Source organism: Eretmochelys imbricata, chromosome 6 (genome assembly GCF_965152235.1).
Source record: "Eretmochelys imbricata isolate rEreImb1 chromosome 6, rEreImb1.hap1, whole genome shotgun sequence".
Lineage (NCBI taxonomy): Eukaryota > Metazoa > Chordata > Testudines > Cheloniidae > Eretmochelys > Eretmochelys imbricata.
Genome location: NC_135577.1, coordinates 6,877,642 through 6,901,704, shown reverse-complemented (window position 1 = coordinate 6,901,704; position 24,063 = coordinate 6,877,642). Strand labels below are relative to the sequence as shown.

The following is a 24,063-nucleotide window of genomic DNA, read 5'->3' as shown; positions in this document are numbered from 1 at the left end:
GAGATCCCCCATAACTATGCCTCAGTGCAGAAGAGTCAATATTATGTGCTTTGCAGCAACAATACCCAGCTGAGATCGTGGGGCCCTAACTGTGCCGGGTGCTGCCCAGATCCATTGCCCTTACCCCAAAGATCTCACCCTGTACATTCAAAAACAAACCGGGGGTGGGAGTTAGGTTTATTAAGCTACTGGAAACTCCCCCGGTGGCCAAAGTGAAGCAGTGCAATGTAATCAGTGGTCCCCCAGAGTTCTTTAGTGGCTTACAGACAGTAAATTAACATCCTTTCCCCTAGGGGGAGCCACTGTATCACTAGCTGGCTGTAGACTAGTTATTCTGCAATTCACAAATTCAGGGCTCTCCATCCTGGCGCTTAAGCATCCAAGCCACAGTGATGCTTCCCTCCAACCTCTCGTTACACCCACGCCCCCTGCTGGAGCAGGGATGTTCAGCCTTCTACTAAAATACACTTGGGGAAAAGGAAAGGGACATTTGTCAAGTTAAACAAAAAAATGCAACCAATGGGCCCATCTAGCCCGATATCCCCACTCCCTGCAGTTCCAGATCAGACCCCTGCACCCATCTGCCAAGATCAGAACTGTGGGCCCATCTAGCCTGGCATCCCGTTTCCAGCAGCGGCTTCAGAGGGGCCTGTAAGGAGGCCCCTAGTGGAACAGTTCCAGAACAGCCTGCCTGCTGGGAAAGCTTCCTCCAAACAACTGTCACTTCCTCACTCCTGTCCTTTCAGCTCCTTCTGATGACAAAAATGGAAAACATTCGAGGCTAAGCTTTTCCCAGCTCCCCGCTGGGTTTGGATCCCCACCACAAAGGCAGCTGCAAAAGCCCCATTCTTTAAAATAAAAATTTCCCTGACTCACTGATTTTTGCCAAGTGTTTTGACCTTCTCCCAGCTAGGACAATGGAGATCGGATGGCCCAGGCATTACAATCCTAACTTAGGATGTGGGGGACGTGAATTCATTCCCCATTCCACCACAGACTCTCTGGGTGGCCTTGAGTAAAGCCCATATGTGCTCAGCACACATGCAGCTCTGCATTATGACAATAAATATAATCTAATCTCATGCTTCAGAGCTTCGTCCCTGCAGCTGTCAGGAAGGCCTTTTTCCCCTGATGCACAGTTGGCCAGGTTCATTCTGAGAGGTTTATTTCCTCCCTTCCTCTGAAGCACAGAGCTTAGCAGCTGGAGGCAGGACACTGGACAGGGTGAGCCAGTGCTTTGAGCTGATCCAGAGAATACTTTCTCTGTGCCTGACTGGTGGGTCTTGTTCACATGGTTAGGGTTGCCAGATTTGGGGTCAGGAAGGAATTTCCCCCCAGGTCAGATTATCTGAGGCTTTGTTGTTGTTTTGCCTTCATCTGCAGTGTAGGGCGTGGGTCACCTGACAGCATCATCTGGGCATATCTCATCTAATCAATTCCTCGAGGAGCTGAGCCAGAAGCTCTTCCTGCATGCAGTGCATTTGTAGGGTCGATCCGCCATGGTGGGCATCAGTGGTGGGCTGGGTTGGGATCTTCTCCTCCCTACTCAGGGCGGCCCTGCATGGCTCTGCTCCTGCAGGCCCTTCCTGCTGGGGAGTCACTTCCGCCCCAGGAGAGAGGGTTTTGTCTACACTGCCCACTAAATCTAGGGCTGTGGGCTCCATGTGTGTGAGCATCCACACTGCATTGTGAACAGACTCTCATGGGGCACAAAGGGGCTATTGTGTCTCTACTTCTCTCTCTGTGGACAGGTTTACACACAGCCCCTTTATTCAGTTTCTCTCTGCTGTAACCCAGGCTCTCAGACATTCAAGTCCCAGAACAACCTCGGGGTTATAAATTTGCTCAGCAAACACAGTTACTATGTGAGCAGAGGGTAAATTAGGAGGCAGGGTCTGTTTCGGCTGAACTCACACATAGGGCTCAAGGCCACCTGGGTTCTAATGGTTAGAGCTCCAGTGGCTGGGAGCCAGGACTCCTGGGTTCCATTCCCAGCTGGGGCTAGGGAGTGGCCTCTAAGGCAGCAGTGGCTAGTGGCCAGGACTCCTGGGTTCTATTCTTGGCTGCGGCGGCGGCGGCGGGGAGCGAGGTCTAGTGGGTTAAAAGCAGCATTTGGGGGCGGGGAGTGAGGTCTAGCGGATTAGAGCAGCATGTGGGGGCGGGGAGCCAGGACTCCTGGGTTCCCCTCCCAGGTGGGGGAGAGCAGTGCGGTGAGGCGCTGGAGGGGTCTCTCTCCACTCCCAATCCACTCGGTCTGCGGCTGCTCTCCCGGCCAATGGTAGCCGGGCTGAAGTGGGGGGGGTGGCCTGTCCCAGCCAATCACTATGGAGATTCTCCCGGGTTCCCCCCCCATCCTCTCCACCCCCGCTCCCCCCGCCCCATAACGTTGTCTCCGCTCCCGAGTCCCTCCCCTGGTCCCCTCCCCGGCGGGGACCGCAGCGCTGGGCGAGCTGGAGCCGGGGGCGCACCCGAGGGCGGGGAGCCCAGCTGGGCAGCCCGCTCCTGCCCCCGCGGTGAGTGGGAGGCGGTGGCTGGGGAGGGGGGGCACAGGAAGCAGTCAGCACCGGCCCCAACTTCCTCCGGAGTCCCTGGGAGGGGGAGTCCCCCAGAGCCAGCGGGGTAACGTGGCGGGGGGGCTGGCAGCAGCACGTGTGGGGGGATCGGCGGGGGAACAGCTGATGGCTGGGGGCAGGGTTCCGGAGGGTGGGGAGGGGACGATCCTAGCCAGGGTGGGGATGGGCCCGGATGGGGCGGCCCCAGCGCTGCTGGGGGACAGAGGTGGGAACTGTGCGGGGCTCAGTGAGCAAGGCGTGTCCCTGCCTTGGGGAAGAGGGGCTTAGATGTCAGGACACCTTGGCTCTCTTGGAGGGGTGTGGGGGGGTCAGGACTCCTGGGTTCTACCCCTGGCTCTGGGAGTGGAGTCTAGTGGGTTGGGGCTGGGGGTCAGGTTCTACCCCTGGCTCTGGGAGGGGGTCTAGTGGGTGGGGCTGGGGGTCAGGACTCCTGGGTTCTACCCCTGGCTCTGGGAGGGGGTCTAGTGGGTGGGGCTGGGGGTCAGGACTTCTGGGTTCTACCACAGGCTCTGGGAGGCAAATGGGGTCTAGTGGGTTGTGGAGGGGCTGGGGGTCAGGACTCCTGGGTTCTACCCCAGGCCCTGGGAGTGGGGTCTGGACCTTGGTGCATGCTGCTGTTTTTGACTGTGTGTTTTCCTCTCCCACAGCTGCACTTGGCCCCGTCTCCAGACCCGATGGAGGAGGAGGAAGAGGAGATGGAGGAGCGGGAGGGGAGCTCTCAGTCTGAGGGACGCAGGCTGGTGATCTCCATGGATGGGGATTCAGTGAGTGACTGGTGGGCAGGGACTATGTCCTTGGGGATTCCCCTTCTGCTCTCTGCGGAAGTGTCTAGGCTGACTTGCCTCCAGCGGGCCCCATGTGGGAAGCTGAGGCAGCAGCACTGGGCTGTGGGGCTGATCTGGGGGAGGAATGGTGGCTGGCTGACTGGCCCCAAGGGCTAGTCCACGGTGAGGAATGGGGGTGGCTCATTGGGTCCAGGGAGGAGATATGGGCTGTGTGTGGCCAGGTCTAGGGGGAAGGGGGCTGGCTGGCTGGGCCGAGACCTGTCCTAACCTTGTTCCCATCCCTTGTACATATGCAGCCAGGTCTGGGGTGCAGCCTGCCGCCCTACCGGCAGTGCTGGTTGAATACGTGCAATGGATCCTGGGCCCTGCCACATCCAGAAGGGATTTGGTGTGGGTCTAGAGTGGGAGCTTGTCTTGCTGAGTCCCCCTTCCCCTCTGACGCTCCCCTTTAGTCGCAGTCCCCTTCTCAGCCAAAGTGGGGCTCTCCCATGCCTCCGGACGGGCAGCCCGAGCTGCAGCAGGAGGAAGAGGAACCAGAGGATGAGGAGGAGGACCAGGAGTTCCAGGTGCGGACGTTGAGGATCCCAGCGGATGGGGACTTAGTGAGTAACTAACATGCTGATAAATGCCCCTCTCCATGCGATGCTAGGGGGTGCTGTGCTGCAGGGCGGTGAGCCTCTCACAGTGCTGACCCCAGTGCATTGCTAAAGGGTGCTGTGCAGCAGGCAGGGGAGCTCAGTAGGGGGCGCTCTCCCCTCGCAGTCAGTGCTGACCCCAGTGCCCCCATGTGTGCTCAGGGGTGCTGTGCTGCGTGGAGCAGGGTGGGGAGGCCCAGTGGGTGGTACTCTTACCTTCGCCCTAGAGACAAGGTCTTACATAGGTGTGTGGAACAGTCCACACCCACTGTGCTTCATACATCCTCCTGTGGTTTCAGCTAGATTTCACTTCCCGTCTTAAACTGCTTTGTGACTGATAACCAGCCTCTGTGTCGTAACCCGCAGGTGGCTGCATCACAGCACCCGGTGAGGGACCCCTATATAAACAGCCCCTCCATGCCGCCCCAGAGCAAGTAAAGCTTTTGGGCCTGTGAAAAGATTGGGGTGCATGTTAACCCGGCAATAGCTGAGTGGTTTCTGTACTGTGGGGGAAAATGCCCCAAGAGCAGGGGAAATTACTGCTGAGTATTAAAGAGGAGCTAGCAGAGCTCAGATGGCTTACCCCATGGGGTAAAGGTTCAAGACTCCTGGGTTCTATCCCTGGTTCTGGGAGGGCAGTGGGGTCTAGTGGGTTAGAGCAGGGGGGACTGGAAGTCAGGACTCCTGGGTTCTGTCCCCAGAACTGGAACCTTAAGTAATTCATTCTCCCTATCTTGTGCCTCAGTTTCCCCCTTAGGCCTAAACACTTATCTGCCTGTCAGTGAGAGGAGTCCCAGCCTCTCCCCCAGTCCAGCCCTGTCTGAGACCAGGTAGCGGGGGGTTTGAACTGTGCTTAGGGGCTGGATCCAGTTTGTGCTGAGGGACCAGGCTGGGGTGACCCTCCCATGCTGTTTAACAATCTCCCCCCTTGCCTTTCCCTTAGCTGGACTCTGCAGCTTTCCCGGAGGAGCTGTCTGAGGAGGGAGATGAGGAGGAAGAGGAGCTAGTAATCAGAAGGGTGAAGGCAGAGGAGGAAGAGGACCAAGAGTTTGAGGTACAGAAGCTGAGGGTTTCCATCGATGGAAATTCAGGGATTGGGGCGGACGGGGGAGGTGGCTGGGTCGATGCAGAGGGAAGGTTTGCTGGGCTGAATTGGGGGGCGGGATGTCTATAGGCCGAGGGGTCACGGGGCCAACCCAGGGGCGTGAGAGAGGAGGGGGGTTGGGCTGGCTGGGCTGATCTAGGTGGAGAATGGCTGGCCCAGGGGCCAATCTGTGGGGAGGCAGGGGGCTAGGCTGGCTGGGCCAATGTGGGGCAGCAGTTCCTTTGCTCTGACCCTGTCCCACCAGCTGGAGTCGGTGGCACGCCGGGGCTCGCGGCCTGCGAAGGAGCCAGTGGTGGATTCGGAAGTGCAGGAGCCCAAACTCGAGGGGCAGAAGCTGAGGATCCCAGTGGAAGGGAATTCTGTGAGTAACCAATGGAGAGCGGTGGTAGGGAACAGCTCCTTCCTCACCACCTGAGCCCCCGTGAGGGACCATGGCGAGGGGACTGGATGTGAGTGGGGGCTGGTGCCTTAGAGAGTGTTTGCTCAGCTGTTGGGGAGTGAGGGGTTAAATTGGGGCTCCCTGGGACAGGGCAGGGCTGGACGGGGAGGGGGGAATCCTGTGGTTACAGGGATGGGGGAATTCTGGGGATCCCCTTATCAAGATAACCCCCCTTAGTGGCACTAGCTTACCCCCAACCCGCCACCGTAAATGAGGGGCGGAATGTTGGGTGGTGGCCGAGGGTTCCGAGGGCGGAATGTTGGGGGGGACTGAGGGTTCCGGGGGCGGAATGTTGGGATTGCAGTTAGTGAGGGAGAAAAGGAGAACTAGTAGAATGGGGGAGGGCCGGGGTGGGGCAGCAGTGCCGGGAGAGGGTTCATGGTCTCTGACTCTCTCCTGAGGGGTACTATCCCTGGATCTGGAAAGGCAATAGGGGTTAGTGAGTTCAAGTGGGGTCGGAGTTGGGGGCTGGGAGTCAGGATGCCTGGGTCCCATCCCCAGCTCTGGGATGGGGGTAGGAGACTCTATTCTTAGCTCCCTGGAATTGAATTAATGCCTTGGTGCCTCTTCCCCCCCCCCCCCCCAGCCTGTCCTGCAACTGATGGCATCCCCAGGGGGTGGGGGCAGGACGAGGGCACCGATGCCGGAGCGCTCCAACACCTGTGTGGAGTGCGGCAAGAGCTTCAGCCGTCGCTCCAATCTGGTGAAGCACCAGATCATCCACACCGGCGAGAAGCCCTTCTCGTGTGGGGAGTGTGGACGCAGCTTCACCCAGAGCTCGGCCCTTACCAAGCACCAGCGCACCCACACCGGGGAGCGCCCCTACGTCTGCGGGGAGTGCGGCAAGGCCTTCACCGCCAGCTCCAACCTGCTGCAGCACCAGCGTTTCCACACCGGGGAGCGCCCCTACGTCTGCGGCGAGTGCGGCAAGGCCTTCAGCCAGAGCTCCAACTACAACCTGCACCGGCGTACCCACACCGGAGTCACCCCCTACCAGTGTGGCGTCTGCGGCAAGCGCTTCACGGGCAGCTCCTGCCTGGCTCGCCACCGGCGCACCCACACCGGCGAAAAGCCCTACCAGTGCTCCGAGTGCGGCAAGCGCTTCTCCGGCAGCTCCACCCTGGTCAACCACCGGCGCACCCACACCGGCGAAAAGCCCTACGGCTGTGCGGAGTGTGGCAAGGCTTTCACCCACCATTCCAACCTGGTGGACCACTGGCGCGTCCACACTGGCGAGAAGCCCTACATCTGTGCTGAGTGCGGCAAGAGCTTCCGGCTCAGCTCCCACATCATCCGGCACCGGCGCACCCACGCCAACGCCGGCGCTGCCAACGCCAACGGGGCTGACCGCCTGTACATCTGCAGCCAGTGTGGCAAGGGCTTCCAGGTCGGACCCAGCCACCTGCAGCAGCAAGCCCACCGGGAAGAGGGACCCTATAGCTGTACCGAGTGTGGCAATAGTTGCTGGACGTAGAGGGGCGGAGCCTGTTGCAGGGGCGGGGCTTGTCAGTCCTGTCCCCCGCCCCTCCACTCCAGGCACTTTGTACACCCACAGATGGTGGGATCGGTTCCTTGGCGGGGGGGGAATTGGATCCTGCCAGGGGCAGGGCTTGGAGCGCAGCTTGTTCCAGGACCCCCCTGTATGCGGGGCGTGTGGCATCAGCTGCTGGAGGGGGTGGGGCTTGGAGCGCAGCTAGCTGCCATGCCCCCAGTTCCAGGGTCCACCTGTGGGATCAGTTCCCCCAGGGGTGGGGCCTGGTTCCCCCAGGGGGTGGAGCTCTGCCAGCAGCAGTAGAAGGACCTTCAGAGCGTTATGTGGCAGTGTTGGCCGGATGCAGAGAGGGGGCAGGGTCCTTCCGAGTAGGAGGAACGTGGATCCTGAGGGGGGCAGAGCCCAGCCCCTCTCCCCCATGGCAGTGAGTCCCCAGGCTCCCTCACTTTCTGTGGTATTGCTCCTGCTAGGGTGAGGGAACACAGCCATGGAGAGAATTTGGGGGGGGTGGGGGTGGGGTGAGTGGCAGAGTCTCCCCCTACCCCCCCCCCACAGAGGGCTGAGTTGTAAGGTGGGGTCCCCTGTGGTCCATCTTCCCATCTCTACTGGAAGAAGTAAACTTGGAGGGCGGGAAGCTGCATTATGAGGGTGAGGAGTGGTTTGGGGCTAGTGGAGGGTTGAGGAGTGGGTTGGGGCTAGTGGAGGGTGCCTCGAAGTGTGGGGGGGAACAGATCCCCCGCCCTTCTGAACCCAGCCCCCACTCCGGTGGGGCTATGCCACGTTGGTGGAGAATCAGTGGAAGGGGCTGACTCGGAGGCAGGGACCTTGGATCTGCTGGCGAGCAGGTGCTGTGGACTTCAACCCTGTTTCCCTGCCCTCGTGCTGTGGGCTGAGTGCAGAAGGGCTGCTATTTTAGGGGAATCCATAGACTGGGGCATAGTTTGGATCTCCAGGGGGTGACCCACCAGGGATCTGATTCCCCTGCGCTGGGGGTCACAAGGGAGCCCAGAAATTGATGCCCGGTGGATTTCGCAGCAGGACAATTCCCACAAGGCTGGGTCTGTGGCTGGAGAGCAGAGCGGGGGAATGGAGGGATGATGTTGCCCATACGGCCGTGTGGGTATGAAGCTGCCCCCTGGCTGGCCTGTCGGGGGATCACGGTGCTGTGCGGAGAACAGGCTGTAACTTCTCTTGTTTTGAGTGGGCAAAAAAATCATAGCCAGACCCTGCTTTGTCTGAGTTGTCTGCAGCGCTGAGCCCGGGAATGCGCTCTGTGCTGGAACGGGAGCAAAGTGTCCTGGGATCGGCCGTCTCCCCCTCCACCCAGCAGCCGTCATTAACCCCTGCAGGCCCCACCCCAGTGTCAGCCCGTCCCTTTGTTCACCTGGGAGGTTGCTGGTTCTGGACCTCGCTTTCTGCTCCTGGGAGCCGGGTGGGGGTGTGTGAGGCTGCTGTGAACTGGAGGGGCTGCTTCTCAACAGCTTGCAAAGACATGCTTTCACACAGGGAGGGGCCACCTGGCTCCACCACCAGGCTCCTGTCTCTGTGGCACACACAGCTGCTGGCACGGGAGCCCGGTGTCAGCCAGGGAATGTCCCCTCCTGGGCCCGGAGCAGCCAGTGAGGATTCCTGGAGCCCAGTTAGTCCTGCCCCGTTCCCAGCTGGCACCTGGCCATGCTCTAGTTCTGGGCTGCATGATCAGTATCATCCCCTATAGGATAAACCTCTTCTCCTTCCCTCACCACTCTGCACTTGCCCAACTCCATCCCCAGAGCCTTCACTGCAGTGAGCAATAACAGCCCCATCTGGCCTGTGTCCAGAGGATTGGAGGTAATAGCAGAGAGTTAGGGTTATTATTATTGTTAGGTATATTACAGTGGCAGCTGAAGGTCTGCCTCTGTGCTGGGAGATGTACAGTATGCATGCCAGGTGCTGGGCAGGTCCAGGGTGAGGGACAGCCCCTGTCCCAGAGAGCTCCTAGTCTAGACAAAGGGTGGGTGGGGAAACTGAGGCACAAAGAGGGACGTGACTTACCCAAGGTCACACAGCAGGTGAGTGGTAGAGCTGAGGATAGAACCCAGGAATCCTGAGTCCCAGCTCCCCTGCCTCCACAACCCATTGGGCCAAATTCAGCTCTTTCTGAGGTGGCAGAAGATTGAGGAGCGGGGAGGAGAGGAAGCCCTTGTGTGGTAGAAGGGGATAACAGAGAAGTGGGAGCTAAGCTTGGTACCATCTTGTGAAACTCAGATCACCTGGGCTCTTTCTGCCAGTAGAGGGCTTCCTGGGTCAGGGTCTTCCTGTGTTGGTTGCCTGTACAGCTCCTGGCACGCTGTGGTCTCAGTACTTGATCCAGGCTAGCAGGAACTGCCTCAGTACAGATAATCAATAGTAATTAGTGAGATGGTTGGGGCATGAGTCATGACAGATTATACTGGCCTCATAAACAATTTCTGTCGCACACGCAGAGCCGCACACACAGATGGGGAGTAAGGAAGCTGCCTGTTCCCGGCAGTTCCAAACTCTTGGAAAAAAACTGGTTTTGGGTTGAACCAAACCCCCAATGTTTTGATGTTTTCAGCAAATCAAAAAGTTAGGAGGGTGGAAAAAACATTTTGGATCAAATAAAATGGATTGTTTTAATTTTAAGCATTTTAAAGCATTCTTGATTTTATTTTAAAAGTAGAATTAAAGGAAACTTTGAAACAAAAAGCCATTTTGAACCCACAACTTGAAACATTTAAAATTTTTTCCTAACAGGTTAATTTTTTTCTACCCAACCAATTGAGTGAAACTGGTGTGAAATGTTTCTGAGTTGCTGCATTGGCATATTTCTCTTGGAAGAAAAGTAGTGCCTTTGAAAAACTTCTAGCTCTGCACACGTACACACACAGTATGACACATTCATACTGAATCCTGGGGCAATCACCGGTTGCAGATGTTCCCTGTCTGTTTCTGGATTTTCAGGCACCCCATATTGCAATATCTGTGGCCCCTGTTGCCTACAGTCAGAATTGCCCCAGGGCCCTGTGCTGGTTGGTGCGGGATAGGAACTTGTGAGGGAATTAGTCTGTTTCCAGCGCTGGGAAGGGCCTAGTGAACCTTTTGGGGGGCTGATGCCTGGGTTCTGGGACAGGCTGTGTCACAGTCTTATTTGTACTCTACTGCAGGTGCTGGGGATTAAAAGGGAAACAGCCTACTATGCTCCTTTCATGCACATGACCCTGGTGCAGTGTGTGGCGTGAATGAACGCCCCTGATCTCACCCAGGGTCTGTCCAGCACAAGGGCCCTGATTCCAGCTAAAGGATTTGTGTTATCGGGTAGAACCAATCCCTAGTCCAGATGCAACTCCAAAGATACAGCAAAAGAAGGAAGAGCAGTGAAAGCATTTGAAATGGAAGGTGTGAAGTCAGGCTTTCATTTTAACAATACTCCTATCCCTTTGACTGGCAATGGTCAGTACAAAGGAAAAAGCCCTTGTCTGACAGTCGCTGAGCTGGTGTCAAAGCTGGCAATAACCATCCACAGGAGGGGAAAGAGAAGTTAGTGACGATGGGCGGGAGCTGGCGTTGAAGTCCAAGCCTCTGTCCTAAGAAAACAGAACAAACCCCAGAGGGAAGAGAAGAAAAGAGCAAAGAGAAAATGCAGCATCTGTCTCTAGTGTTGATTCTCACGTGCAACCTCCCTGCTAGAGAAACACAGACCCAGCCCAGGGTCTGAGCAGTCGCTTTGAGACCTGGCAAACTCATGCCAGTGTTGGGCTGTTGAGGGATTATGTTTAGCTTCCTTTCCGGTCACAGGCCTTGGCTATAGCCTGCTAGATCCCACTCCTCCCGTAGAGCCAGGGATAGAATCATAGAAGATTAGGACCTCAGGAGGTCATCCCTGCTCAAAGCAGGACCAACCCCAACTAAATCATCCCAGCCAGGGCTTTGTCAAGCCGGGCCTTAAAAACCTCTAAGGATGGAGATTCCATCACCTTCCTAGGTAACCCCTTCCAGTGCTTCACCACCCTCCTTGTGAAATCATGTTTCCTAATATCCAACCTAGACCTCCCCCACTCCAACTTGAGACCATTGCTCCTTGTTCTGTCATCTGCCACCACTGAAAACAGCCGAGCTCCATCCTCTTTGGAACCCCCCTTCAGGTAGTTGAAGGCTGCTAGCAAATCCCCCCTCACTCTTCTCTTCTGCAGACTAAATGACCCCAGTTCCCTCAGCCTCTCCTCATAAGTCATGTGCCCCAGCCCCCGAATCATTTCCGTTGCCCTCCTCGGGACTCGCTCCAATTTGTCCACATCCCCTCTCTTGGGGGGGGGACGGATCCGAAACTGGACACAATAGAAGGGACTCCCAGCCCCCGCCCCTCCTTTAACTCAGTAGAGTTAGGACTCTATCCCCACTTTGGGGAGGGGAATCTAGTGGGTTGGGGGAGGGGGCTGGACTGCAGGACTCCTGGGTTCTATCCCTGACTCTGGAGGGCGTGGGGGCTATGGGTTAGTTGGGCTCTCAGGAGTGGGGGCTCCAGTGGGACCAGGGTGAGGCTGGCATCACCCCCCCCCCCCCCCCACCACCAATTTGGAGCTCAGGAAGAGTGGCCTGGCTCCCGGGCCAGCGCCAATGAGCGCGGGTCGGGGGCCGAGCGCAGCCGGGCTGTGCCCTTGATGGACATGCAGCTGCGCCAATGGCAGCAGCCCCGCCCAGCCCTGAGTGGCAGGCGGCTGGGCCACTCCCGGCCCCTCTGGCCCTGCTGCGCCGGAGCCAGGCGCTTCCTGGCTCGGCCCCCCGGGGAGGTGAGCGAGGGAGCGAGCCGCGCTGCCGGACGGGGGGGATGCCCGGACCCCGGCTGAGCCGTGACACCCTCTGGGTGGGGCACCCATTGTCCAAAGAGCCAGGACTCCTGGGTTCCCTCTCCGGAACTGGGAGCCAGGACTCCTGGGTTCTATCCCCAGTGCTGGGAGGGGAGTGGGGGCTGGAGGGTTAGAGCAGGGGGGGCTGGGAGCCAGGACTCCTGGGTTCTATCCCCAGTGCTGGGAGGGGAGTGGGGGCTGGGAGCCAGGACTCCTGGGTTCTATCCCCAGTGCTGGGAGGGGAGTGGGGGCTGGAGGGTTAGAGCGGGGGGGGGGCTGGGAGCTAGGACTCCTGGGTTCTATCCTCTAACGCTGGGAGGGGAGTGGGGGCTGGAGGGTTAGAGCACGGGGGGCGGGGCTGGGAGCCAGGACTCCTGGGTTCTATCCTCTAGCGCTGGGAGGGGAGTGGGGGCTGGAGGGTTAGAGCGGGGGGGGCGGGGCTGGGAGCCAGGACTCCTGGGATCTATCCCCAGCGCTGGGAAGGGAGTGGGGTCTGGGAGGTTAGAGTGGGGAGGGATGTGGTGGGGGTTGGATCTGGGAGTCGGGAGTCCTGGATTCATTAAGTGGGTAGAAATTCCTAGAAGTTCCAAGAGACACCAACCTTGGGGACACCCGCGCTGGGTCTGCCTCTCTCCCCACAACGCTGGGGCTGGGAGGGGTGGTTCCTGCGTGTCTCATTCCTTCTGTGGCTCTAATTTCTCTTCACTCTCCAGAGAGGTGATCATCCCCTGGGCTGATCTCACCCCCCGCTTGGACGTGCCCCCCCACCCCTGTACAGATGGTGCTGCAGAGGGTCCACTGCTGATGCCAGGTGCTCCCCAGGGAGATACGGCTGTGCCCTGGCTCAGAGAAGGGCCATGGCTGCCCAGGTGGCTCCCCCAGCTGCTCTCAGGCTCCAGTTCCAGCCCCCACTGGGATGTGGCCTGGTTCCCAAAGAGGAAGTGGAGGAGCCGGATGCCCATGGACCCATCAACATGGAGATGCGTCGGCTGCGCTTCAGGGGTTTCCGCTACCAGGAGGCTGAGGGGCCCCGGGAAGCGTACGGCCACCTCTGCCTCCTCTCCCGGGCGTGGCTGAGGCCGGAGCAGTGCTCCAAGGAGCAGATGCTGGAGCTGCTGGTGCTGGAGCAGTTCCTGAGTATCCTGCCCCAGGAGATCCAGAGCTGGGTGGGGGGGTGTCACCCCCAGACCGGGGAGCAGGCTGTGGCCCTGGCGGAGGGTTTCCAGTTAGCCAAGCAAGAGCCCGGAATATGGCCACAGCAGGAGGTAATTTACGGATGTAAAATCATTAGAGAGTGGGACATGGGGCCTTTCCCCTCTAGGGGGTGCCAGCTCTGATCCAGTTCCAGTGGGGTACTGGCTGGCTCACGGGGAGGGGAATGGGTACACGGGACCTTTCCTCTCTGTTAGTAGAGCTACTGGGAAAAAATATTTTGTGGAGATGATTTTTCTCATGAAAAATGCCTGTTTTGCCCAACCAAAGTTGTCCCTGGGGAAAAATTTCAGTTTCGTGGGAAAATTTTGTTTTTTTTTCCTGTTGGGAAAAATCTCAATGTAGACTTCTCGCCCCCTGCCTGCAAGTCTCTCCTCACAGTCACTTTCCGCCGGTGAAATTGACAAAAAACTTTCTGGGAGGGCTGCCTGGGTGAAAGCCGCCTCTCCCCACACGCCTTGCCTGGGACCGGAGAGGAAAAGAACCCAGGTGATCAATCCTCTGCTTCCTGGAGCGAAGGGGGAGGCGGAGAGTCATGGCTCTCGTCTTCTCCAGCCCCGGAGCTGTGGGCAGAGGATGTGAGGTGGTCTGTCTGGTGGCTGGGAAGCTGAAAAACTTCCTCTGAGTTCTCCCCGAATAGACTTTTCTGTTAAAAACCCTTCCCCAGAAAAAAGCTGCTTTAAAAAAACCCCAACCCCAATTGGGGGTAAAAACATTAAAAAACAGTAACATTTTTGACAGGCAGGGATTTCCCTTGTCTGGCCAGCTCTGTTTGCTGATGGGGAGTGAGGGGTATGTTGCTGCCAGCGCTGATGCGGGCACCTTCGTTGTTCCAGGAGCTGGTGACATGGGAGAAGGAGGCTGCGTATTCCTCTGGGGCAGGGCTGGCCCCAGAACATGGCAAGGTCTGCAGGGAGATTAAGGAGGAGGAGGAGGAGACTCTGATCTCGCCAGGTGAGGAGCTGCTTCCCCTCAGGGATCAGGAGCTGGGGGGCTCTAATGCACCTGGGGCTTTGGGTCAGGGCTCTTTCTGGGGGATCAGCCCCGGAGCCCTCAGACCCTGCAGCACAGAGATTGTCATCTGTACAATACAGCTCCCACTGGGAAGCATGGGTGCTTCCGATCTTACACCAGCCACACGACTCCTACCCCTTTTCTTCCTCCAGAGCAGAATTTCCATTTCCCAGTTTGACATGACACCCTGATGGGAAACCGTGGCATTGGCTGTGACGGTTCCCGGGGCACCCAGAGCTGGGAGTCGCTCTGCTACCCCCTGCCTCCAATGCGAGGGATTCTTGCCCATGGTGACTGGGGGTTAACTCCTGTCAGCCATTCAAGTGTTCCCCTCCAGGCTATGCCAGCCCTGTCTCTGCCTTGCAGGTTAACAAGAGGTGCACCCCAGTCCCTTTGGGTTGTTCTCCCACGATATCCAACCCCTGACACTGGCTACTGACAGAAATCCCAGACCCTCTGCCCCAAAGGAGCAGGGTACCCTATGTTACTACTTTTACCTTATATCGCTGCTCCTCTAAAGTCACCCACTACTTGTGAGTGCTTCTAATAAAACAAAAATAGGATTATTTAAGAAAGGGTAAAGATTGAACTAGAAATGAGAGAGTGGGATGGAAACAGGTGGATACAACACACAACAAAATCCGAAAATGTGACCCTGGGTGCACACTTGAGGGTGCTCCCCTCCCCCTGTTAAGTCTGTTGCAGAGCTGGCTTGTTTCACAAGAACCAGGATCCAAATGTTCATGAAAATACGCCAGCTGCACAAGGGGTTTCCTCAGTAAATGGATCCAGGAGACCTCTCCCTCCTCTGTGTTGGGCTGAAACAGTCTTTTGTTTCTGTTCGTAGGCAGGGCGAACCCCTGTCATGTTGTAATGTTCCTTTGTTTACCTCCAGGGGCTTTTGATTGTTTGCAGTTGCTTCTGATGGTTTTCCATGGATGGTCTTAGGCCTGGTCTACACTAGAAGATTAGGTTAGCTTAAGTATGTCAGAGATGGATGTGAAAAATCCACACCCCTGAACGTCATAATTCAGCCGACCTAAATCCCTGTGTAGCCCGCGCTAGGTTGACAAAAGAATTCTTCCATTGACCCAGCTACCACCCGGAGAACCTCTCCCACCAGCGTAGGGAGTGTCTACACTGAAGCGCAGCTATGCCGCTGCAGCATTTGAAGTGTAGACAAGTCCTCAGTGTTGCACAAGAGTAAACAATTGAGCCTTGAACTGTATCACTGGCTAGACAGGGCAGGGTGGCAACACCCTCTCGCCTGAACGGGCCATCCCCGAGACTTATCCCCTGGTGACTAATTTCTATTCAAAGTCCTATAGTGTCCTGTCAGTAGAAATGTATTATTGCTTAAATATTACCTGCATGTACATCTCATAATGATTATGACTCGTGACACGTTACAAGCTTTCTGTAGATACCTTACATATTACCCCTTGTGGACGATTACCATGCCAGGCAATGCCTTTGGTACTGTGAGTTTGACAGGTCTCAGGTGAGATTTGTTCGCAAAGAACCCTTTGCCAAGGGGTCAGTGTGTCACACTGGCTCAGAGACCGTCCAGGAGTGAAGGAACAGCTGGGATCTCAGCAAAGCCGTTGGGAGCCCCCCAGTTCTGTCTTGTCTCACTCAGTGTCATCCCCAGCAGGTGCCCTGTCCTCATGGCAGGAGTCATTCCTGGCTCCCACTGCGGCAGGAGCCCTCCCCTCCCCCAGCCTTTCTCTGCGGGCTCAGCTGGGCTGTTGGGGCAGCTCCGGTCCCTCCTCTCCCCTCAGGGAAGGGTTTGAGGGGATTCATTTCCTGCCCATCGGGTTTTCTGCTCAGCAACAAACCCCTTTGCTGCCCCTTCCCTCCCCAGCGCAGGGAATGAGCCCCACCTGGATTCTCTCTCTCTCTCTCTCTCCCCCAGCAGATTCCAGGGCAGAGGAGGGGAATCCCCAGCAGGAGGGGTCTGTGGGATCGAAGACACGTGGGACATCACCGAGCCCCAAGCAGGGAGACCCCCTGGGTAATGGACTGAACTCATCCGCCAAGCATGAAATGAGTTCCTCTGGCCTCGAGACCCCAACGGAGGGGAGAGTCAATCGGTCCGACTGCGGAGGTGAGAACCAGGGCGGGGCGTGCAGGCCGCGGGGGGAGCCCCTGGCTAAGAGCCCCAAGGCCAGGAGCCCCAATGCCTGCGCTGTGTGCGGCAAGACCTTCAGCAACAGCTCCAACCTGAAGAAGCACCAGACCACCCACACCGGGGAGAAGCCCCACGGGTGCCCCCAGTGCGGCAAGCGCTTCAGCCACAGCTCCAACCTGCGCAAGCACGAGCGCACCCACACCGGCGAGCGCCCCTTCCGCTGCCCCGAGTGCGGCAAGAGCTTCCGCGAGAGCTCCAAGCTGCTCCGCCACCAGAACACCCACGGCCGCGAGCGCCCCTTCCGCTGCGCCGAGTGCGGCAAGGCCTTCGGCGACGTGGCCCGCTGCCTGCGGCACCAGGCCCGGCACACGGCGCGGGCCTACGCCTGCGGGGAGTGCGGCAAGAGCTTCCGCCAGAGCTCCACCCTGCTGCTGCACCAGCGGGTCCACACCGGCGAGAAGCCCTTTGCCTGCCCCGACTGCGGCAAGAGCTTCAGCGTCAACGCCAACCTGGCGCAGCACCGGCGCACCCACACCGGCGAGCGCCCCTTCCCCTGCGCCCAGTGCGGGAAGCGCTTCACCCAGAAAGCCACCCTGGTCAAGCATCAGCGCACCCACCGGCGTGGCGAGGGGGCTGGCGACGCCGCAGGGCCCAGGCTGGTGCAGCACCTGCGGTTCTTCCCGGAGCAGGGCCCTTCGCCTGGCCAGATGTGGGAGATGCTGCGGCTGCAGCTGGGCGCCCGCTCGCCGGCCCCGGGGCCGCAGTGGAGGGCTGGGGACGTGCCTATGGGCTGAGAAAGGAGGGGGACCTTGGCATGGGGTGGGAACAGAGACCCCCCCCCCCCCCCTGCCAGGAGAGAGTCTTACAGGACTTCTGGGGGGGGGAGGGGGGGTTACCGTCCCTGAGAAATGTCAAGACCTCAGGGGGAGGCCATGTGTGGGAGAGCAACGTTGATCTTTGCCAGGAAGACGCTCGCCTGAGAGAGAAACTGGGGAGAGTCTGCAGGCTCCGTTTCTCTCTGACTGGTATTATTTGTACTACGGTGGCACTTAGAGACTCAAGGCTGGAGCACGGGCTGCCTCAGGGGGCAGGGCTTTTCCCTTCTAGGGGGCGCCAGCTCTGAGCCAGACACAGGATGGAGGGACTGGCTGGCTCAGAGGCTGGAGAATGGGACATGGGGCCTGGCCACTTAAAATGTCCTTGGTCATCTTCACAAACATTAGAGAGACCTTCCATGCCTGCCTAACCCCACCCCAGGGACTTGTTCCTTAATAGCCTTTATGGCCAGACAGAGAGACGCTTCCAGGCAGGGGGGAGAGCCCATCTCCTTCTCCCCAGCAGTGTCTCCAGCACCCGGCTCCTCTCTCCACGAAGCATGGAGCTCAGTGGCAGCCGGGGGTGGCCCATCCTGGCTCCCAAGCAGCTGGAGAAGCTCCCAGGCTTCGGGCCAGCCCATCCCTAGGCTCTCGGCTCCAGTCTTGGCTCTCTGCTTTCTCACTGGGTGATCAGGGTCTATTGTCCCTATGCAATAAAGAAACTGTCCTAACTCTCTGTGTCCTTTGTGTTGCCCCCCCGGGCTTTGCCCCTTCACCCCCCTCACTGTTCTGTGCTCGCCCAACCTCGTTCCTTGAGAACAACCTGGCCTTGGGGTGCAGGGTTCCCAAGTGTTGCACAGATAAAACTACACAGGATCGTTTGAGGGGACAAGACCAGATGTCATGTTTATTATAAAAACACAATTTGATTTAAGACTAATAACTAATATCACACACACACACGCGCGTGCGTTCTGTAGCTGCTTCATAGTTACCAGGCCTGAACGTACCTTGGGTTTGTAGTTTGTGGCAGCTAACTGGCCAGGAAAGCCGGGCACAAGGAAGAGCTAGGTCTCTGTTGGGCGTGCACCCATGCCCTTCCATGTTGGCAGCAGAATGTTACCCTCCAAAGCCTTCCGTCTTCTCCATGCTTTTTGTAGGCTTGAGTTTGAATCCAGAGTCTATAGGTCTTGCTGTGTCATGCTGCTTCTGGGTTTGGTGTGATTGATCACCGTCGATTGCAGACATGAATTTCAGCCTGGGACCTGGCTTTGACGTTCCTTCAATTGTACTTCTGTTCTTTTTAGGGTGGACTCTTCTTGCTTGGTCAGGGCTGTCTTCAGCCATTGGTGTTTACACTTTATTTCATCAGGATGGGCTGGGGCTGGAGGTTGAGTCCATCATCCATCCATACCTCATTCACACATCTAAATTAATAAGAATACAGCAGGGTTTAGCAAAAATGACGTGAGCATTTAAAAATGGAGTTTGGGAGAAGTTAAAATGGAGTTTGGGTTACAACATGGACAAGTGTAAGGAATGGCAGACAGTGAACAGAAGTTACAATATAGACAAGTATAATGAATGGCAAACGGTGAGCAGAAGTTACAATGTGGAAGCAGTGCAAGTTTCAGTGATTTAAGCAGCAATTGGATTGAAAGGGAAACTCAATTAGCCAGTTATTGGGGTACCTAGTTTTATGAATGAATGTAGTTTCATTCATAAAACTTTACTTATGAAGTTATATTAATAAAGTGAACAATTAAAAACAATTTCATTGATCTGTTCTACACAGGGGGGTCACTCATTGGGAACTGGGGTGCAGAATCCACCTATCTGCCTGCAGCTGGGGGTGATTCTGGGTTTCCCCATCTGGTTGCCCCAGATCCCCCACTGGCCTGAGTGCTGCTCCCCATTTTCCCATGTAAACACAGTGCCCCTAACCCTGGATCTCCCTGTACCCCAGACTAGCTCCCTGGGGCTTTCTGCCCCCCTCTAGGGCCTGGGCCCTGCAGGAGTCTGCTGCTGTCTCTGCCCTCAATGCCCACCTTTAGCTCAGGTACTAGAGCAGTGGTTCTCAACCCACAGCCCAGTCAGCACACAGCTGCGGCCCGTGTGACATTCTCAGAGCCATACGGGTAGTATATAGATTGTGTGGATGTGACCCACGTGACCCCTAGAGAGCTGCATATGGGAAATAGTTGAGAACCAGTGAGCGAGAGGCCGGTGTCGTAAGACCCAGCTCCAGTCTGATCCTCACATGACACTCATCCAGGGACTTGCGCTCTTTCTGTCTCTTTCCACACAAACTTTATCTCCCTTGAGTTTTTAACACACCCTACCCCCTGCCCCATCCTGGCCTGGGAAGGAGCTGGATGGGAAGGGAAGGCAATGGCTTCCCTCTGCAATGAGTTTGTTGGGTCTCAGCCCTACTGGGCCCCAGAAATTTGCTCATGTGCGCTGACCAGCCTGTGCCCTGGCAGCTCGGACAGGGAGGACAAGGACTGGACAGGCCAAGGGAGAGGTCTCCAGCATCCCCCTCTCATATGAAGGGGAAAGACTCAGTACTCCACCCCCCAGGCTAGCCAGGCCCCTGCCCTTGGGGGCTGTAGGACAGTGATTCTCAACCAGGGGTACGCAGAGGTTTGCAGGGGGTACAGCAACTCATCTAGTTATTTTCCTAGTTTTACAGCAAGCTACAGGCTTCCCTTGGGGGAAGGGATAGCTCAGTGGTTTGAGCATTGGCCTGCTACACCCAGGGTTGTGAGTTCAAACCTTGAGGGGGCCATTTAGGGGCAAAAATTGGGGACTGGTCCTGCTTTGAGCAGGGGTTGGTCTAGATGACCTCCTGAGGTCCCTTCTAACCCTGATATTCTAGGATTCTACATAAAAAGCACGAGCAAAGTCCATACAAACAAAACCTGTGACCTCGGGATCAAAGGGCGTGAGGGTCAGGTGTAGCGGTTGCCAACCCTTCCGGATTGGCCTGGAGTCTCCAGGATGTAAAATCTTGAGTTAAAGATGATGCCAGGTGAGGCAAGCTCCGGGAGATGCCAGGTGAGGCAAGCTCCGGGAATACATGCCGCCCCGCCTGGCCCACTCCTGCGCCCCGGCTCCCCGCGTGACCCCATCAGCCGCTGGGGGGCGCCACCGAGCCACGCTGTGGTCGCCTGGGGGCACAAGTCCAAGTCACCCCTGGAGTTTCCCCGAAGACCCCTCACCCCGAAAGGGACCCTTCGCTCCCCGCTGCCTTCTGGAGGCGGGCGCGAGACAACGGGGGACCGGCGGCCGCCCCGCCCGTGGAAGGGCGCGGCAGTGCCCAGCCGGCGCTGACCCGTGCAGCCGCCTCTGGGGCGCGGCGCAGCGGCTGTTCATCGAGGGGGGTCCCTCCAGGCCCCCGGGGGAAGCGCTGGGGTCGGATCTAGCGGGTTAAAACCATAGAGCTGCCAGCCGGGCCGGGGAGGGGATGGGGAGGAGGCAGCGAAGGGAGCCACTTCCTGCTGCAAAAGCCAGCGGCTGCGGATCCGCTCGGCAGCGGCGGGGCTCAGCGCCCCGGGCAGGCACGTGGGTCCCCGGGCGCCGGATCCGGGTCTGTGAAGAGCCCGCCCCGGCCGGGCAGCCCAGATCCGGCCCCCCGCGGCCCGGTCCAGGCGCAGGGGAGACGCAGAGTCCCAGCGAGACGTGGCCCCGGGATTGAGAGAAACAGAGGCAGCAAATCGCTGCCTGGAGCAAGCGGCCACGGCAAGGAGGCTGGGCTGGCGGGGGCTGCGGGTCGGGATTGAGGGGCGCCGGCAGGGCGGTGTGTGTGGGGGGGAGCCCAGGGCTGGGCTGGCAGGGGCTGCGGGTCGGGATTGAGGGGCGCCGGCAGGGCGGTGTGTGGGGGGGGAGCCCAGGGCTGGGCTGGCAGGGGCTGCGGGTCGGGATTGTGGGGCGCTGGCAGGGCTGTATTGGGGGGCAGCGTGCAGCCAGCCTGCTGTATTCACTTCTAACCCCAGTCTGCTGGCTCCTGAGAGCCGGGTCCTTCCAGCCAGCCGGGTCTCTGGGGTGGGCAGGGGGCTGAATATTTCTTCATGGTGCTTGGTTATTTGTGCCTCTCCACGAAGACTCCTCTCCCCAGTTCCTCTCGGTCCTGGCTCTGTGGTGACTGGTGTCTTTGGGTGTTTCCAGGGCCCGAGATTCGATGGCGCAGCCGGGCAGCCTGTCCCAGGAGGAGATGGAGCAAAATACACCCGTGGCAGCAGAGAACCAACCGCTTGCTGAGCATCCAGAGGATCCCGAAGCACAGCAGGGAACGGGTAACCAGTGGGGGCTGGGCAGTGCATGCACCAGATTGCGGGACCATGACGCCAGAGCTCGGGTCACCCACGGGGGCTGAGCGATAGCTCTCACCCGTAGTGCCTGAGCTAAGGGAGAAGCTTTGCGGGCTGGCGGGTGGCCGCCAGTTCCTTTCTGTGGTGGAAGGGTGCAGTGAGCTGCTGGGGGTTATGCTGGGCTATTGAGGCAGACCTGGCTCCTCCTCTCCCCTCTGGGGTAGGATTTGGCGGGGTGGTGGTGTGTGTTTGCTTCCTGTCCAGCAGGTTTTCCGCTCCCTTTGCTGCCCGTTCTCTCTCCGGCGCAGGGAATGAGCCCTGGCTGGATTCTCTCTCTCTCTCTCTCTCCCAGCAGGTACCGGGACGGAGGAGGAAATTCCCCTGTGGGAAGGGCCAGTGGAACCGGAGCCGCATGGGCCGTCCCGGAGCCCCAAGGCGGGGGAGGCCAGTGAATTGGGCCGGCAGAGGCGGGCGAAGCGGGATGGTGAAGTGGCCCCGCCAGGCCGCTCCTCCCGCGAGGGGCCCATCATCTGCGGGGACTGCGGGAAGAGCTTCGCCAAGGAGTCGGAGTTCGTCAAGCACGAACGCACCCACACGGGGGAGCGGCCCTACCAGTGCCCCGACTGCGGGAAGGGCTTCACCAACAGCTCCAACCTCCTCCGCCACCAGCGCATCCACAGCGGCGCCAAGCCGTACCCCTGCGCCGAGTGCGGGAAGAGCTTCCGCCACAAGGAGCACCTGACCCGCCACGCCCACGTCCACGCCACGGAGAAGCCCCACGTCTGCGCCCACTGCGGGGAGGCCTACAGCACCCGCACCAACCTGCTGCGGCACCAGAGCGGCCACACGGGGGAGCTGCCCTACAAGTGCCCCGAGTGTGGCCGGCGCTTCGGGGAGGCGGCGGCGCTGGCGGGCCACGCGGTGATCCACAGCGGGAAGCCCCACGTCTGCCCCGAGTGTGGGAAGGGCTTCCGGCGCGGCTCGTCGCTGCGGGAGCACCAGCGGGTCCACACCGGGGAGCGGCCCTACGGCTGCCCGCAGTGTGGGAAGGGCTTCAGCCAGCGCTCCTCCCTGGTGCTGCACCGGCGCACCCACACCGGCGAGCGCCCCTACGTCTGCGGCGACTGCGGGCGCAGCTTCAGCGTGAGCTCTGCCCTCATCACCCACCAGAGGCTGCACACCGGGGAGCGCCCGTTCCCGTGCCCGGAGTGCCAGAAGCGCTTCAGCGACCGCAAGGCCCTCAAACGGCACCAGCGGGTCCACACCGGGGAGCGGCCCTACCGCTGCACCGACTGCGGCAAAGGCTTCAGCCAAAGCTCGGCCCTGGCCACCCACCAGCGCATCCACACCGGGGAGACCCCCTATGGCTGCGGGGCCTGTGGCAAGCGCTTCGGAGACCTCTCGGCCCTCAAGCGGCACGAGCGCATCCACACCGGGGAGCGGCCCTACCGCTGCGGCCAGTGCGGGAAAGCGTTCAAGCACAGCTCGGCCCTGGCCCAGCACGGCCGCACCCACACTGGAGAGAAACCCTATGTCTGTTCCCAGTGCGGCAAAGCCTTCTCCCAGGGCTCCACCCTCATCCAGCACCAGCGGGTCCACACCGGCGAGCGCCCCTACCCTTGCCCCCAGTGCGGGCGAAGCTTCTCCCAGGGCTCTGCCCTCACCCAGCACCAGCGCACCCACACCAAGGAGAGCGACCCTGTGACGGGGCCCGGCGGGGCCCGGATCTACCGGGACCCCTTTGTCCAGCCGCGGGATGAGGACGACGAGGAGGACGGGGTGGGGGAGGTGCTGGTGCTGCCTCCCGGGACGTGGGACGCAGAGCTGGACGTACAGATCAAAGAGGAGCTGGAGTGATGGAGGCGGGTGGGAGCCGGGTGTTGCCGCCTGCCGTCTCCTGATTCAGCATGGCTGGATTTGGGTGTCATGGGGAAAAGTCATCTCTGCACCAGGAATCCCCTCTGTACTGGAACTGGGGGCAAATTACCTGGGGTGGGGGCATCTCCCCCTTCACCACCCTCCACTCAGCAGGGATTATTAACCCCCATAGGCCCAGCGTATCACTACCTGGATCTCACCTTCTCTGGGCCTTATTCTCTGCTCCTTCCCCTCTCCCAGGGCCGGCGAGGGGTGCAGGGGCTGGGAGCTCTAGGGGCTGCTCCCCACAAGGCCAGAGAGATGGATGCTCCCAGGTGGAGGGCAGCCCATCTCCTTCCCGATGCCAGTAGCCACCCCCTGAGCTAGTCCCCAAGGACCGCTGTGTATGCCCTTTGTCCCCAAGGCTCTCGGGCCTGTCTGGTGTGATGGGCACAAGTACGTTTTTTATCCATTGTCTCTGTTTCTACTTCATCTTAAAACAATAAACCCCCAGTACCTCCCTCACACACAGTCCATGGCGGCTCTGCAGGGCCAGCAGCTGGCTCATGCTGTAGACATGCAAAGGGCTGCGAATGAGAGTGGTTAGATCAGTGAGGTGGTGGAACTTGGTGTGTACTTAGTGAGCCAGGTCTCCTGGGTTCTATCCCTGGCTCTGGGAGGGGAGGGGGTTTGAGTGGGGGGAGGGGCCAAACCAGGGAGTTAGGACTCCTGGGTTCTAAGCTCTGCTGTTGACTTGCTGTGGGATCTCAGGCAAGTCACTTCCCCCTCTATGCCTTGGTTTCCCAGCTGCACGGCCAGGATGAAGCTAATTAGCTCTGTTGTATGGC

General features: G+C 58.9%; 1 protein-coding gene across 1 annotated transcript; it reads left to right on the top strand.

Moving 5' to 3' along the window:
• The first annotated feature begins 2,434 nt into the window (after window positions 1–2,434).
• Window positions 2,435–23,676, top strand: LOC144266040 (uncharacterized). Its single transcript, XM_077819178.1, has 12 exons — window positions 2,435–2,513; window positions 3,221–3,337; window positions 3,811–3,960; window positions 4,937–5,047; window positions 5,343–5,459; window positions 6,124–7,008; window positions 11,616–11,819; window positions 12,629–13,141; window positions 13,925–14,042; window positions 16,018–17,022; window positions 21,216–21,343; window positions 21,674–23,676. Exons 2-12 carry the CDS (start codon window positions 3,248–3,250, stop codon window positions 23,213–23,215), a joined length of 4,863 nt encoding a protein of 1,620 aa, XP_077675304.1. The 5' UTR covers window positions 2,435–2,513; window positions 3,221–3,247; the 3' UTR covers window positions 23,216–23,676.
• The last annotated feature ends 387 nt before the right edge of the window (window positions 23,677–24,063 follow it).